The 14,587-nt window shown below is 38.8% G+C and overlaps 1 protein-coding gene across 4 annotated transcripts in view; it reads left to right on the forward strand.

The window, feature by feature from the left end:
- The first annotated feature begins 3,021 nt into the window (after positions 1–3,021).
- The window catches only part of LOC103048917 (trifunctional purine biosynthetic protein adenosine-3-like), a 37,289-nt gene continuing 25,723 nt past the window's right edge, over positions 3,022–14,587 (forward strand). The window contains exons 1-6 of one of the 4 annotated variants that reach the window (XM_088144639.1): positions 3,022–3,219; positions 5,613–5,804; positions 8,124–8,219; positions 10,149–10,323; positions 12,173–12,284; positions 13,545–13,622. In XM_088144639.1, the coding sequence (XP_088000765.1) occupies positions 5,660–5,804; positions 8,124–8,219; positions 10,149–10,323; positions 12,173–12,284; positions 13,545–13,622 (606 nt within the window). In that variant the 5' untranslated portion in view covers positions 3,022–3,219; positions 5,613–5,659. Of the gene's footprint in view, positions 3,220–5,612; positions 10,773–12,172; positions 12,285–13,544; positions 13,623–14,587 lie in introns of those variants that run through there. The other 3 variants (XM_088144641.1, XM_088144640.1, XM_088144642.1) reach the window with 3 other exon arrangements.

The raw sequence follows: 14,587 nt of genomic DNA on the forward strand, positions 1-14,587 counted from the left end.
TAGAGTCTCATTGGAAAGTATAAATTCTGGGCTACAAAACCTTACAATATAATCTTAGGTAAATGATAAACACTGTTGATATGAGTGCCCAGGAATCTGTTCCAGTACGTGGAAAAAGAACAATTTATCATGCAGACTACTCAGCTTTTGGAAAGTGTGAATGCCAGCCAATGAAGCCGGTTGTTATTCTGACAGTTTGACCTGCATCTCATTTTGAATGGGGAGAGTTGTAAACACACCCCTTATCAGTATCCTTGAGAATGTTGCAATTTATGGAGACGTATAGTTCATGAATGACAGGCCATTCGTTGATGTAACAAAGATGACAAACCCAGGAGGATATATGTCATGAGGGAGTAGCTGTGGATAATAAGATTGTTTAGCAATTAAAGCTACTGTGACTAGATAGATTGAGTTGTACATTAAACAGGCAAACAGAGGCAGAGATATTCAGGGACCATCTGTGACCTAGGTCTGAGCATATAGGACAGGGTTCCTCAACCTTGGCAACTTTAAGACAGGTGGACTTCAACTCCTTGCTGGCTAGGGAATTCTGGGAGTTGAAGTCCACCCATCTTAAAGTTGCCAAGGTTGAGGAACCCTGATCTAGGAGACACAGAGCAAGTAAAAATTCCCTCCACAATACGATGGCATTTTCATCCAATAACTCAAATGCCAAGAATATTTTTGTTTGGCTAACATTATCTTTGTATTTGGAAAATTAGATCTTGAAATTTAGTATTATTAAGTTGAGGCTTACATTCTGACAAATTGGGGTTTTATTTCATATTAATATTTCACATTAATTTATTTCCTTATAGAAATCACAACACTTACATTCACTTTTGTTCTTTTTTCTTTTCAGGTATGTTTTTGTTCCTTATCTCTTTTTTACCAATACTTCTCTAGTTTTATATAAGAAAACAGTGTCTCTTATATCTAAGAATACTGTTAATGCACATGTATTTTCCTCTTACTTGATTGGACACAGGGATGAAATTTCAGGCAGTAGCCTGTCAACCATGCGCATTAATGCATCCTTTCAGCTAGCCACAAAGCATTCCCTACTCTAAACGCTTTTGTAACTTAATCTGGCACGAGCTGAAGATTTTCTTTTCAGTGCTGCTCCTTACAATTTAGAAGAAAGAACACTGAAACTAACTTCTGTATTCAGTATTGCAAAATAATTTGGAAATTTTAGGTAAGTTCTGTTTATATTTCTAATCAAAGAGACTTCTTACAATGTGCTAAATTAAAATGGTTATTTTACCAAAGTATAGTGGATAGTGAAATTTTCTACATCCCAATCCCTAAAATGTATTTAAAGTGTAAAATGTAAAAAGGTGAAAGAATGAAACATCCAGATAAACAAAAATGCTGAAAGCAATTCATGTGTTTATATGTCAGCAAAAAATCAATTTTTATTTTAATGTGATGAAATATTTATACTGATTTCCATAAAAAATGAATAATCTCTAAAATCTTTGAAATAGTTTGAAAAAAATACTGCTGTGTTACTGGATGAATCTGTGTAAGACTACCTGCCTATTGTATATTTTGAAGATGCAGTAGGAGCATCAGTTTAAACCCAGCTAAGCTGGGAAAACAAAATAGTTATCACATACCATGTAATATACTGATAGTTTTAAATTATTTTTAATTGATATGTTTTCTTCTTGGGATGGTAGAATTAAGTGTGTTCTTGAAAGGGTAGCTGATAGCTAGGTTTTCAGACTGTCCTTTTAATTTGCAATGTGCCTTTATGATATATTCATACTGTAACACATCCAGATAACAATCATGCCATTGTATCATCATTCATTATCTCACCACATACTTCATATCATTTCTTTTTCTCTTAGGGTACAATATCCTATAATGTACATTTCCACAGTACTTTGCTTTAAATTTGGGGAGGAGGAATTGGCAGACTACATTATCAGAGGAAAGTTTCTTGTCTCTCCTCCATCTGACCAGTCCCCTGCCATTCTCCTCCTCCTCAGAACTGTGGAATTCTGGCACAGGTAAAGACATCACAAGTCTTTACCTGTGCCAGAATTCCACAATTTTCCGAAAGTACAATTTATTTTTCAGAATTTAGCTCTACCCTCTCCACTTTTTATATTTTTCATCATTCACATTCAGATGTTCAAATGTGTATGATAGAGATTATCTTGATAGCTGCATTCCTTCCTTCCTTCCTTCCTTCCTTCCTTCCTTCCTTCCTTCCTTCCTTCCTTCCTTCCTTCCTTCCTTCCTTCCTTCCTTCCTTCCTTCCTTCCTTTAAAAAAAGCATGTTTCTGCATACCTGTATGCCGCTGTAACAGCACTGATTTCTGATCAAACTAATAATTTTTAATCTAAGGGTGAGGAGGTTCTTTTGGGAAATCATACAGATCAGCAACAGACTGTTTCTATTTTCCTTGCATTTCCCCAGGTAGGTTTTTATTACAAAAAAATCACATACTTATTTTCTACCTTATGTACTTAACTAACTTACCTAATAAGCCAATGCTATCTTAAACTCTATCTATACTAAATCTGTGTCTGTATCTTATTCCTACACAATCTATTCTTTGTGGCTTGAGCATACACCAAAGTCATTAGCCACCCTTCAGATTGGCTTCTGTTGCTGTCAGCTTCTGTTCTAAACTATTGCTGAAGCACCGACTTAGCATTTCTCAGTCTGTGCTGGGGCAAGATAAGGGAGGTGCTTTACCAGCTGCTGGCTGGCGGTAGCTTCTCAGTGTGGCTGCTGGGCTCAGCTTCTCCTTTCAGTTTGTCTGCTGCTGGTTTGGTGAAGTCCAAGCCTGTTCCTCCTTTACCATCAGTTGTCCATTGAGCTGATGGCTATTCCACTCCCTCAACTGCAAACTCCTCCTTTCTGCTCTCCCCCATGACACGGCACACCTCCACACCCACACTCTGGTGATCTCCATGTGTTCCTTTTACAATCGAAACCAGGTGTGGTGCAATGTCCTTTAGGCTGCTTTAAAGTCCCAGGGGAGAAAACAAAGGGAAGGAAGAGTTCATGCTGCCCACTGTAAGGCTTTCCTTCCACACAGAATAAGCCACTGCCCTCTATGAATAGTTCCTTAATGCAGTGTTCCTCAACCTTGGCAGCTTTCAGATAGGTGGACTTCAACTCCCAGAATTCCCCAGCCAGCCTTGTGTTCATTCTGTCCACAGCCCTACCCGCTGCCCCAGTTCCTTCTCTGGGTAAGTAGATACATCAGAGAAAAATAGTGCAACCAGCAAGCTTTTCCTGCAGGAATTTCTAGACAGGCATCATCTGAGCAAGGAACATCAGCATTCAAAATTCATAAACATTGCTTGTTCTTGAAAATTGCAGCTTTAGGACATGGTCCGAGGTCCAGCTCGTTTTCTGTAATCTTCCTTTCCTTTCCTTTCCTTTCCTTTTGTAAGGAATGGTTAGACTAACTGCCTATTTTGCTTTTGTGTTTCAAGCTTTTGCTGACCTAGTGACTGTGTGGCTACGGTCAGTCTAGATGCTATTAAGGAAACTAGAAAGGCTTCTTTTGCAAATAGGGAACTCAGGAAAGTTACAAGACGCTGAGCATGTAGAGGTTAGCCTGATGGTAATAGGTTATAAGAGGAAATGGGGGGGGGGCGGGGAATGTGGTTAAGCTAAAAGCCAAATGTCTTCCTTGCTCATATCAAAGGCCCTGAAAAGGGGAAGCGTCTGCAATCTTCCCCGTTCCTCCTCCCTGCTCCCAGAGCGAACCATGCTAGCTCCAAAAATAAGGAAGTGCCTCCCACGGCTAGACCTTAGTCTGAAAAAGGGAAGAATGCCCCAGAACAGGGGTCTGCAGGGACGTATAAGGAATAAGAGTTAGGGGCTTTCATGGGAGGGAACCCATTTGAATTAATATAAGCAAACAGGGGAGGGGAATAATATATTCTGGAATTAATATAAACAAACAAGGATGGAGAATAATGTATTCTGTTCAAGTTTCTTTGAATGGCTGTAAAAACTCATCTTTATTATGCTTTCTGATGACAGAAAAGCTATAAAACCTGTTGTAAACTGTTTTAAGGTGTGGCTGTTCTCTGTCTCCTTTCTGCCAGCCGGACAGAGAGTGGTCCACCCTGCTTTTCTCTTGGCCAAAATAAAAGCTGAACTTTCTTTGGAAAAACCTCGGTCTAGAGTCTCTTTTGAATTTATAGATTCTGGACTAGAGAACCTTACACTTTCCTTTCCTTTCCTTTCCTTTCCTTTCCTTTCCTTTCCTTTCCTTTCCTTTCCTTTCCTTTCCTTTCCTTTCCTTTCCTTTCCTTTCCTTTCCTTTCCTTTCCTTTCCTTTCCTTTCCTACTTATACTTATATTGCCAGGAAGAAAAATGGGCATAAAGATTCAGATTTATAAGAGAAGAGCATAATAACAAAAACAAAAATGAAAATTAATAATAAATAAGGTGGACTAGTCTAGGTAAAACCCAACTGCCAACAGGGTAGCATTTGCTCAGATGCCGGAGCAATCTTATCTATAAGCTATTTCTCCCTTGGTTTTCTGATGGTAATTTATTATTATAGGCACATATGCTACTTCTGTTCAGGGCTTTATCAGCATCATTCATGACCACAGACATATGCAAATAATCTCCAGGATCCTTTCAATTGTGTGAAAGGATGCAGCTTCTCTTCATATCTTGACTTCAACTACTTGTGGAGGAGAATTATGTCTGGGGTATCCTTTAGGGCTGATCCATCATCATCTCACTCCTTTCCCAACTGCTTTAAGCTGCTTGCTTTTCTACCTAAAGGTAATGTTTTGTAGAGATAGAAAGGCAGGCACATTTCACTGCACTGTAATTAACGTATTTGATGGGCAAGAACTGAATAGTGTCAGCAGTAGACTTTTTAAAGGTCACATTCAGAGAGAGCTCCCATTCTCTCTGCCCTTGCGTTCATGATGCTTATTTCTAGTTCATATTTTTAAAAAAATCAACAAATGAAGGTTCCATGTTATTGACATGCATAAAAATACCTAATCAAGAATTATGTTAGGATAGGCTAACTGCATAGTTCTTTCCATAACAAGCTTTCCAACTGCTTCTCCTTTTCATTCCTGCAACTTCTGTCTGTGCAATTGCCAGCTTCCATACCCTGAATGACTCCTGACGTTTCTGGTCTGCAGAAATCCGGGCAACCAATGGATGGCAGCAAAGTGTTACTTTTATGTATTTTTTTCTTTCATCTAATGGATGTATGCAGCCAATATGATAGCTCCAGTTTACTGAAACAAATAAAATAAATAGAAGTAATATTAAGAGCAATGTGTACTGCGGGATCGATCTATCTTTATCTATCTATCTATCTATCTATCTATCTATCTATCTATCTATCTATCTATCTATCTATCTATCTATTTTTCTATCTATCTATCTCAATACCTTTTTGCCCAGTTATGCCTTGATTAGTTTCTGATTGCCCTTTTATTCTAATTTAATTGCTTTAGTCAATTCTTTTGCAGTTACTTCATTTATAATGCTTTAAATTATGGCTAAATCAGTACCATGCTTTTCTATTGCCTGTCACTAGTGTGCCAATTATACCAATACATTTTAAACTGATTCTCCTTTTTGATGCAGTCTTAATTTAGTAGCCACCATCCATCAGCTTGCTGGAACAAGCCAGAATGGCTGATCGAGTGCTTGTGATTGGCAGCGGAGGCAGAGAACATGCACTAGCTTGGAAACTGGCACAGTCTCTACATCTGAAACAGGTACTGGTTGCTCCAGGAAATGCTGGAACAGCCAACGATGGGAAAATGTCTAATTCAGGTAAAAAGATTATTTACTATCTGACAGTGTATTAATATATTTGAATGCCCCTGGGAAAAAAATCCATAATACCTCCCCAAACTATTGTACCACATATTGAACAAAAATAAATGTTCAGAACAATGCATTTGATTCATGATTACACAAAGAAAACACTTTAATGTGAATTAAACAGAAAGTACAGGTAGCTGGATTCATACAACCAGTTTAGTTAGGTTAGTGAATTAACCCAATTTTCTGGATCTATACAATACATTGAATCATAAACTTACCAGACAAGTTGAGTTTGCATAACCCAAGAAGCTGCAGAAAAATCAGTGCTAAAATTGACCAAGCTTAGCATACTGTACAAATACAGCATTAGATCTCTAAGTGACCTAGTAAGCATGGGGTTGATAGGGAACAAGAGGTCCAGCCCACAGCCCCACCTTTGTGGGGTGCTGCAGGGCTTGGTACTTTCCCCGCTCTTTTTAACATCTACATGAAACTGCTGGGTGAGATCATCCACCACCATGGGATGAGATATCATCAATATGCAGATGTTACCCAGTTATATATCTCCATCCCAGGTGATTTGAGTGATGCTGTGGCTACCCTTTCGCAGTGCCTGGAGGCTGTGGGGGTCTGGTTGGGGAACAACAGGCTTCAGCTGAACCCTGGTAAGACGGAGTGGCTGTGGGTTGGGCTCCTCTGTATCCAGAAATTTACCATCTTTGGTTCTGGATGGGGTTGCACTACCCCAGACAGACCCAGTGCGTAACTTGGGGGTCCTCCTGTACTCATGACTCCTGCTCGACGAGCAGGTGGCAGTCGTGGCCAAGAGGGCCTTTGCTCAACTACGTATTGTGCACCAGTTACGCCCTTTTCTGGATCGGGGGTCCCTTCAGTCAGTCATTCAGGCCCTAGTCATCTCCTGTATAGACTATTGCAATGTGCTCTACATGGGGCTACCCTTGAAAAAGTATCCGGAAGCTTCAGCTGTTCAGAATGCAGCCACGCAGGCAATTTTAGGTGCCCCAAGGATGGCACATGTTAAACCGTTGCTATGGGAGCTCCATTGGGTCCCAGTTTGCTTCCGGCTCCAATTCAAGATGTTGGTTATCACCTTTAAAGCCTTACATGGCATGGGACCGGGTTACCTGAAGGACCGTCTCACCCCCATTATATCCACCCATCCCACCCGGTCAGGCAGGGAGGGTATGCTGTGGACCCCATCAATGAAAGAATGTCGACTGGAGGGGTCCAGAAAGAGAGCCGTCTCTGCCGTGGCCCCTGCCCTATAGAAAACTCTCCCCCCAGAGGTGAGGCAGGCCCCAACTCTCTTGTCCTTCCGGAAAGCAGTCAAGACCAACTGCCAACTGGCATGGGGCGCAAAAAAGGGCAACCAACCCTGGGGGTGGCTAGCACCTTGAAGATGCTCCCTATGTTAACATCTTACTGACCATCAACATCTTGGAAGATATTATTTGTGTATGTGTTTGGTTTTTATTCTATTTTTATTCTATTTTATATTGTTTTATTGTATTTTAATATTCATTGCTGTTTTATTGTGAACCGCCCAGAGTCACTTTTTGTGAGATGGGCGGTATCTAAATTTGAAATATATATATATATATAAATAAATGTCTGTGAACTAGCCACAAAGATTATTGCTAGAAATATGTACACGTATTGAATCTTTAAGGCACTTCAAGTTTTGCAGTTCAGAGATAATTGATGAGTAGCCCAAGAACTAGATGGGATTCAGTCAATATTATTATTTTGTCTTGCCTAAATTGTGCCATATTATAAACAAGTATTTTGAAAGGTAATTCTTTTATGTGGAAAAAATGCTCTCCAAAATCTATCAGTCTAGTAAAATATTTTTTTTACAGTATTGTTTTGTAAATAATCATATGAATACATATAAATTCCATAATTTTGAAGCCATTGTAGTTTAGATAATGATAATTTTATTATAGGGAGCTCTTTTGAATAATGAGGGAAGGCACATCAAGGGGATTGCCTGAAATCAAACAATTATTTCCCGTTAGGGATGGTTCCTTCTCAGTGACTCCCCAAGTCCCACCCCATTGGTCAGAAGGACCCTATCCTTTGGAGAGGCTTATAGAGCTGTAGAAAAAAGGAAACTTTTCCCCTCCCAATCTCCCTTAATTAACCAACCATAGGATTTCTTCAACCAAACCTTTATGTACATTTTTGAAATTATTATTTCCATTAACTGCATGATTCTTTCTGCTTTTGTTGGGAGTACACAGTTTTCATATATGATATTTAGTAGCTGGACATTAAATTATGTATTTTTATTATCCATTTCAGCTGTTTTAATTAGCAACCATACTATACTTGCCCAGTTCTGCAAAGATCATAACATTGGATTTGTGATTGCTGGACCAGAAGCTTTGCTTGCTGCTGGTAAGATCTGAACACCCTCCAAAGCTGAGGACTTGAATTTAGATTAAAATTAAAGCTCCAATCTTGGGCTATAGAATGATATACAGTCTTGGACAAGGAGCTCACTGTTGATCCATCATGATTGAATGAAATTCCAAGGATTAGACATGGTTTGTAGTAGTTTGCTGTTGTGGAATTCAAGGATACTTCCAGATGAAGTTTTTGTCATGTAGTTGTCATTCCTATTCATGAAATTTTACAGGGGGTCCACATAATATCATCTTACTTTTGCAGCCTTCCTGTGTTTTCCCACATCTTTTTTCTAGGAAAAAATAAGGAAAAATATGACTAGGCCTACAGTATCTTTTAATTGATAACTGATCATTTAAATTGATACTGCAAGGTATCTTTTAGCTTAAATCTGCCTTCCCTAGGGGTGGGGTCTGAGGTGGCTCAGGAGTTCATGGCCACTATGACAGCCATGGGCCTATTCCAAGTATTCCAGGACCCAACACAGGGCAGTGGTCACATCCCTGATCTGGTTTTCTTGTCAGAGCAGTGGCATGTGATCTGGAATTGGGGGAGTTCTTTGTGTCTCCCCTGTCATGGTCAGATCATGCTCTGGTGACCATAAGATTCTCTGGCACTGCCCCTTGCCACAGGAGGTAGGACCTATTAGATTGGTCCACCCCCAGTGACTGATGGGCCCTGATGGGTTCCAGAGGGAGCTGGGGTTATTCCTGAAGTTCTGCCGCACAGTCCAAATAAAGCCTTAGCTGTCACTTGGCAGGAGAGGTTGGCTGAGGCCTTAGATCAGATTAAGCCCATGCAACCTCTCTAATGTGGATCCCACCACTCCCCATGGTTCATGGAGGAGGTGAGAGAGATGAAATGAGAGAAGAGATATCTAGAGTACCGCTGGAGGGCAACAAGTGATGAACTTGATCGAACACTGGTAAGAGCTGCTGTTAAGGCCTACCTTGTGGGAGTAAGGGCAGCGAAGCTATATCAATATGCTGAATGAATGAATGAATGAATGAATGAATGAATGAATGAATGAATGAATGAATGAATATCTGGAAGCACTGTTAAGAGAACAGTTTCTCCTGAAGCCATGCAGAAGCTAGAAATTGTTGGTATAAATATATACCCTAATATCCAGGAATACAAAAGAAATTGGAATTCACACAGATATTATCTAGGCTGTCCCACAATGCTAAACCATATTTGTTTAACCATAGTTTGTTCAGCAAGCCACAATGGCTGGATGTGCACTGGCATAAACAATGGTTTGCAAAACCGTACTCTTAGGTTCTCAAACAAGCTTATTTGAAAGATGCTCATTCAGAGAGCCAGGGCAGGATAGCAGTTCAAATATTGGATGAGAACCAAAGAGACCCAGGTTCAGCTGTGGAAACTTACTGAGTGGATGTTAGGCTCATCATTCTCTCTTAACCAAGTCTATCTGTAAGGGTTGTTTTCAGATAAAATGAAAAGAGATTCCTGTGTATGCTGTCTTGGGCTCCTGGAGGAAAGGTAAAATGTAGGGTTAAGAAACATTATGACTTAGCAGAAATATTTTGCTGGAGCAGAATTAAACTTAATCTGATTCAGAGGTAGTCAGCCACCTGTTCCAAAGAGACCAATAAGCAAAATTGCCTTAATTCCATTCAGTGTCCATTCCATTCTTACATTTATTAACATGTATATTAATGGATGTTCATATAGCCACTGATAGCAAATAATGTTGTTGCTTTTAAAAATGGGCTATCAACCTGTTATTATATATCCAACAACTTCATTATAATGTTAAATCTCCCAAACGCTTCTCTTTTCATAGCAATGATGCACTTTTTAAATGCTCTTTTTTTCTGGATTGGGACAGTACAATAATATGACATTCAATTACATAAGAAGTTTTGTCTGAGCCTTTCAGTATTTCATTATTAGGAATTGTTGATGACTTGGTAGCAGCTGGAATCCAGTGTTTTGGCCCTACAGCCAAAGCAGCACAGTTGGGAACAAATAGATATTTCACTAACATCTTTCTTGATCAGCATGGAATTCCCACAGCAAGATGGAAAGCATTTTCAAATCCTAAAGAAGCATGTGCTTTTATTAACAGGTAAATACTTCTTTTCCTTCACTGAAGTATTAAGATTGCCTGCTCTATAGATAGGATCATCATAGAGCAATGATTGTGTCTTTAATTAAATGATTTGATACAGGGGGACCCTACAAACATATTTAAGTCTCTAGGTGTGAAGAAAGTTGCCTCTTTTTTATGCCTTATAGTATAAATCAACCTCACATAACATTACTGAAATAAGTTTATCAAAATCTGTTCTCATTGGTTAAAAGGAGAAAATTAAGCACAAAGACCATTCCTTCTGATGACACATCAGAAGGCAATATTAGAGGAAGGAGGCTACTGTCATGCTCTGCAATAGTGGGAAAGCACCCTCACACCAGTCTTTCTCCATTCCTGATCAGTTTCTTGAAGCAGATTGCTGCATCTCTGAGCAAGTTCTACCCCAGTTCTGGAGGTTCACCATGGATGGTCAGTCCATGCAGGTTGGAACCTAAAAGCTAATGCTGGTCTTTTAAATAGCTAAAAGAGTCAGATTGGACAAGTGTAGATTCATGTGTCAACATGGACATGTATGAAGTGGAAAGAAAATAGTATTAATATTCCTTGATAAAATAGTGTGGGGAAAGTGTGAAAGCATTATAAATAATGAAAAACATGTCAACACAAAATAATGTATTACTATAATCACTTCATAAAAAGCATGCTATTGAGAATTGTAGCCTGCGTTCACAATAGTGCAGATTATCTCCTTATGCCAGATGTCAGTCAACATTTTCTAAGAGTGGGACATGGTTCTGAGTCATATAGGAGGCAGTTTAACTAAGCCCCCCCCCATAAGATAATAACATCAAGACTTCCATCTTTCAAAACAGAGGAAGAAGTTGTAGATGAGGCTAGAAAAAAAGAATGAAGTTCTGTCTTTTCAGCAACCTTAGAGTTAATTCATTGGGATTCCCAGGATAGAGGAAGTCCACGAATAATTGAGTGATAAAAGTGATCCTTTATATTCTGTACTGTATGAGGAATTGTGTGTATACTTCTGTTTGTGTACATGACTTTATTGTTAGAATCTTTAGACTGTATTTTTTCCTTGGAATTCCTTGTGATCTATAAGATCTTGAGTTTTCAGTTGTAGCAGGGCATCACCATCTTGTGGTCTAGCCAGAGTGTTACACACACTTTGGAGAATTTTTCTTTTTTTAACCAAGTTATAAGTTGCTGTTTTCCTATGAAATTGGGTACCTCTGTAAGTTTTTTTTTTTTTTAACATTGAACATTTGTATTTTAGTATTAAACAAAACCAGGAGCTCCTATATTTTGTCTTTTCTTGATACATTTTGATTTATGTGAGATTTATTTCCCAAGGTGGAGGGAAAGGAAAGGCTGAACCCTTTAGCTGTACGCCTCTATGCTACATGGCTGGAGGTTATATTCTAGAAATCATTATTTTTTCTTATGTTTAACTTCTATTTGCCAAAAAGGCAGCACGGGCTGTGAGAATCCTTTCTTCCCCACACATCAGGATTGATGGGAGGATGCCAGATGAAGCACCCCAGGAATGACAGGTGGCATCAGGAAATTCCAAGCCACTAACCCAAAGCAGAAGGCAGGGCCAGAATGTAAAAACTCAAAGAGTTTCTGGAAGGAAGGGTTTAGGACTTCCACCCCTCCACCTTAAAGACTCCACTATGCATATCCACTCTTATTAAAGCATTCACATGAAGTTGATCCAAACTGTAAGAGCCCTGAGAATCATGCTGGTCTTTGACTCTCATATATAGTATTCCAGTCTATATTTTTACAAAAGGAGAACTTGGATCATATCATGTAAATTTTCTTCTAACACTATATCTTATCTAATGTGCTATATCTTATTTTAAAGTGCAGATTTTCCTCCACTGGTCATAAAGCCTAGTGGTTTTGGTCCTAGAAAAGAAATAGTTCTTGCATCCAATCGAGCAGATGCCTGTAAGGCAGCACAAGACATTCTTCAGGTGACTTACATTTCTGTGTTAAAGTATTCCATGTGTTCATACATAATGCTAAGAAAATAACAAACAAATCACATTATGGTTTCAAACAATGTGTGAATCCAGAATGTGATTCATTCTGGTATATCACAGCTTTATAAAAGTAAGCCTACAGAACTCAAAGAAGTTATGTTGCTATATATCAAAGTGAATTAGTGAATCAGTGGCCCCAAAATTAATTATAAAATACATTTTATGGTGTGTGCTTTGTTTTTTATATATTCATTATACTGAACTGAAATTCAGAATTGGATCTCTGCTAAATGTTTCTTTGTTTTCAGCGTCTTGTCTTCTGACTTCACTGACTTGTGGAATCCAAAAGTAGGATACGAATATTCTAATAAAATGAATATTGGTTGGAGCTTGGAAAAGGTAGACAGGACTGACAAAGAGCAAACGCTTGTCTACTGTGTGACTAAAATCAAACGTCTTCCTAACAGCGGCACTCAATTCAATTAACCATGCATTCAGAATCACCAAGCGCTGCAGCCTCTTCCTACTGGATCACAAGAGAATGTAGTGGAGGACGTTTTCTTTAAAACAGTGTTGTCCAAACTTGGCCAGTTTAAGATGAGTGGACTTCAACTCCCAGAATTCCCCAGCCAATGGGAAGTCCACTCATCTTAAAGTGGCCAAGTTTGGACAACACTGCTTTAAAACTTTGCCATAGGAAATATTTGTTGCTGTCGGAAAGTTACCATCTCAGGAACAAAGCTGGTAGCTTTTCTGTTACTGCAAGGAAGACCAGCAAGTTGTTTTTTTTTAAAAAACATAATTGGAAGAGAAGGCAAAAAAAGTCATCCCTGACTGTTATTTGGCAGCATTTCTTTTGGCTATGAAGACCATCAGGCAAACCACTGATTCTACGCAACACTTTGCAGCCAGACTTTCCAATGTGATATAGTAGCACATTCATATGTAGGTATGCTGATGTGCACAGTCCCCCATGTGATACTATGGTTATTTTAATGCAGTTTTCTGCAGGGAGCAGGGGTTGAACTCAGTTTCTAATTCTATCATTCGAATTGTGATTCTATCAGATAAGAAATTATTAAGGATTTGATCAGTATAGCACATGAGTACAATATGCCCTGCATAAAGTTTATCTGTGAAGAATGAACCTCGGTGCCTATATTGGAAATGCTTTAAAGATAGTTTATCATTAAAAAAGGAAAGATGAAAAGAAAGAAGATTTGACCAGTGGATATCCTATTTATAATGCAGGACAACATGTGTTACCATTCTGGAGACTCCTGTGAGACAGTTATCATTGAAGAACTTCTTAAAGGGGAAGAATTTTCAGTATGTTTTTTCATTAAATATTTGGGTCAGAATTACCATTGTTTGCTGGGGTTGCTTGTACCCTGACTGTATACTCTAATGCAATTATTAACATCAAAAATATAGCTTGCATGGTACTTAGTAGGGAGTTGGACACAGCATTAGTGCTAAGTCTTACTAATTGTAGAAATTTACAGTATTTTAAAGTATGCAGATAATTTGTTGGATTGGCATATTTGGATTCAAATTCTCATTCTGATCTCTGGGTAATCCTGTGCTAGTCAATCACTTTTAGGTGGTCACAGGACTGCTATGGGTAAATAAGTGGATACATTTCAGGAGAATACAAAAATGTTTTGAGTAAACCAACAAATGCTTAAAGAAAGAGTCCTTTTTTTGACAAGTTTCAATGTGGCAGCTCCTGTGCAAAGAGGATGGTCAGCATTTAAAAAGAGAAGCAAGTGCAAAGGCCATATAAGGTGTTCACTCTCTAAGCCTTGGCAGGTGATCTAAAGCCAAGCTGATTGTATGCAACAAGCCTTGATGCATATATATGTGTGGGGTGTGTAAGTGTGAATGTATCCAATATTTTTAGGGCAATTGAAGTTTTAAAAATATGGTAGTGCCAAGCTTTAAAATATTCAAGAATGTCATTAGAAAAGATGATTAAAAGCCAGAAAAGAATTATGATTTTAGAAACATTATGCTTACAAGGAGAAGTCATGGAGATATGCCTGGATATCTTTCCTTTCCTGCATTGCCCCTTCCCTGCCTCCACATTCCTTAAGTTCAAAGTTTAAAAAAGTGAAGGGTTGTAGATTTGGGAAAGAACAGGCTAAGAAGAGAAGAAAGCAGGGAGGAGCAATTGTGGGGATAAATAACAAGGGATAATGCTAACCTCCCTGTTGTGAAACAAACGTTCTGTTAAGAAATCAGAGCATAGCTTGAAGGGCTGGATGAACAGTTTGCAGTTCTGTGTGTTAATT

This window comes from Python bivittatus, unplaced genomic scaffold (assembly GCF_059951505.1).
Source record: "Python bivittatus isolate LINGU-HERP-01145 unplaced genomic scaffold, Pbiv_v1 ctg000350_np1212, whole genome shotgun sequence".
NCBI classification, from domain to species: Eukaryota; Metazoa; Chordata; class Lepidosauria; order Squamata; family Pythonidae; genus Python; species Python bivittatus.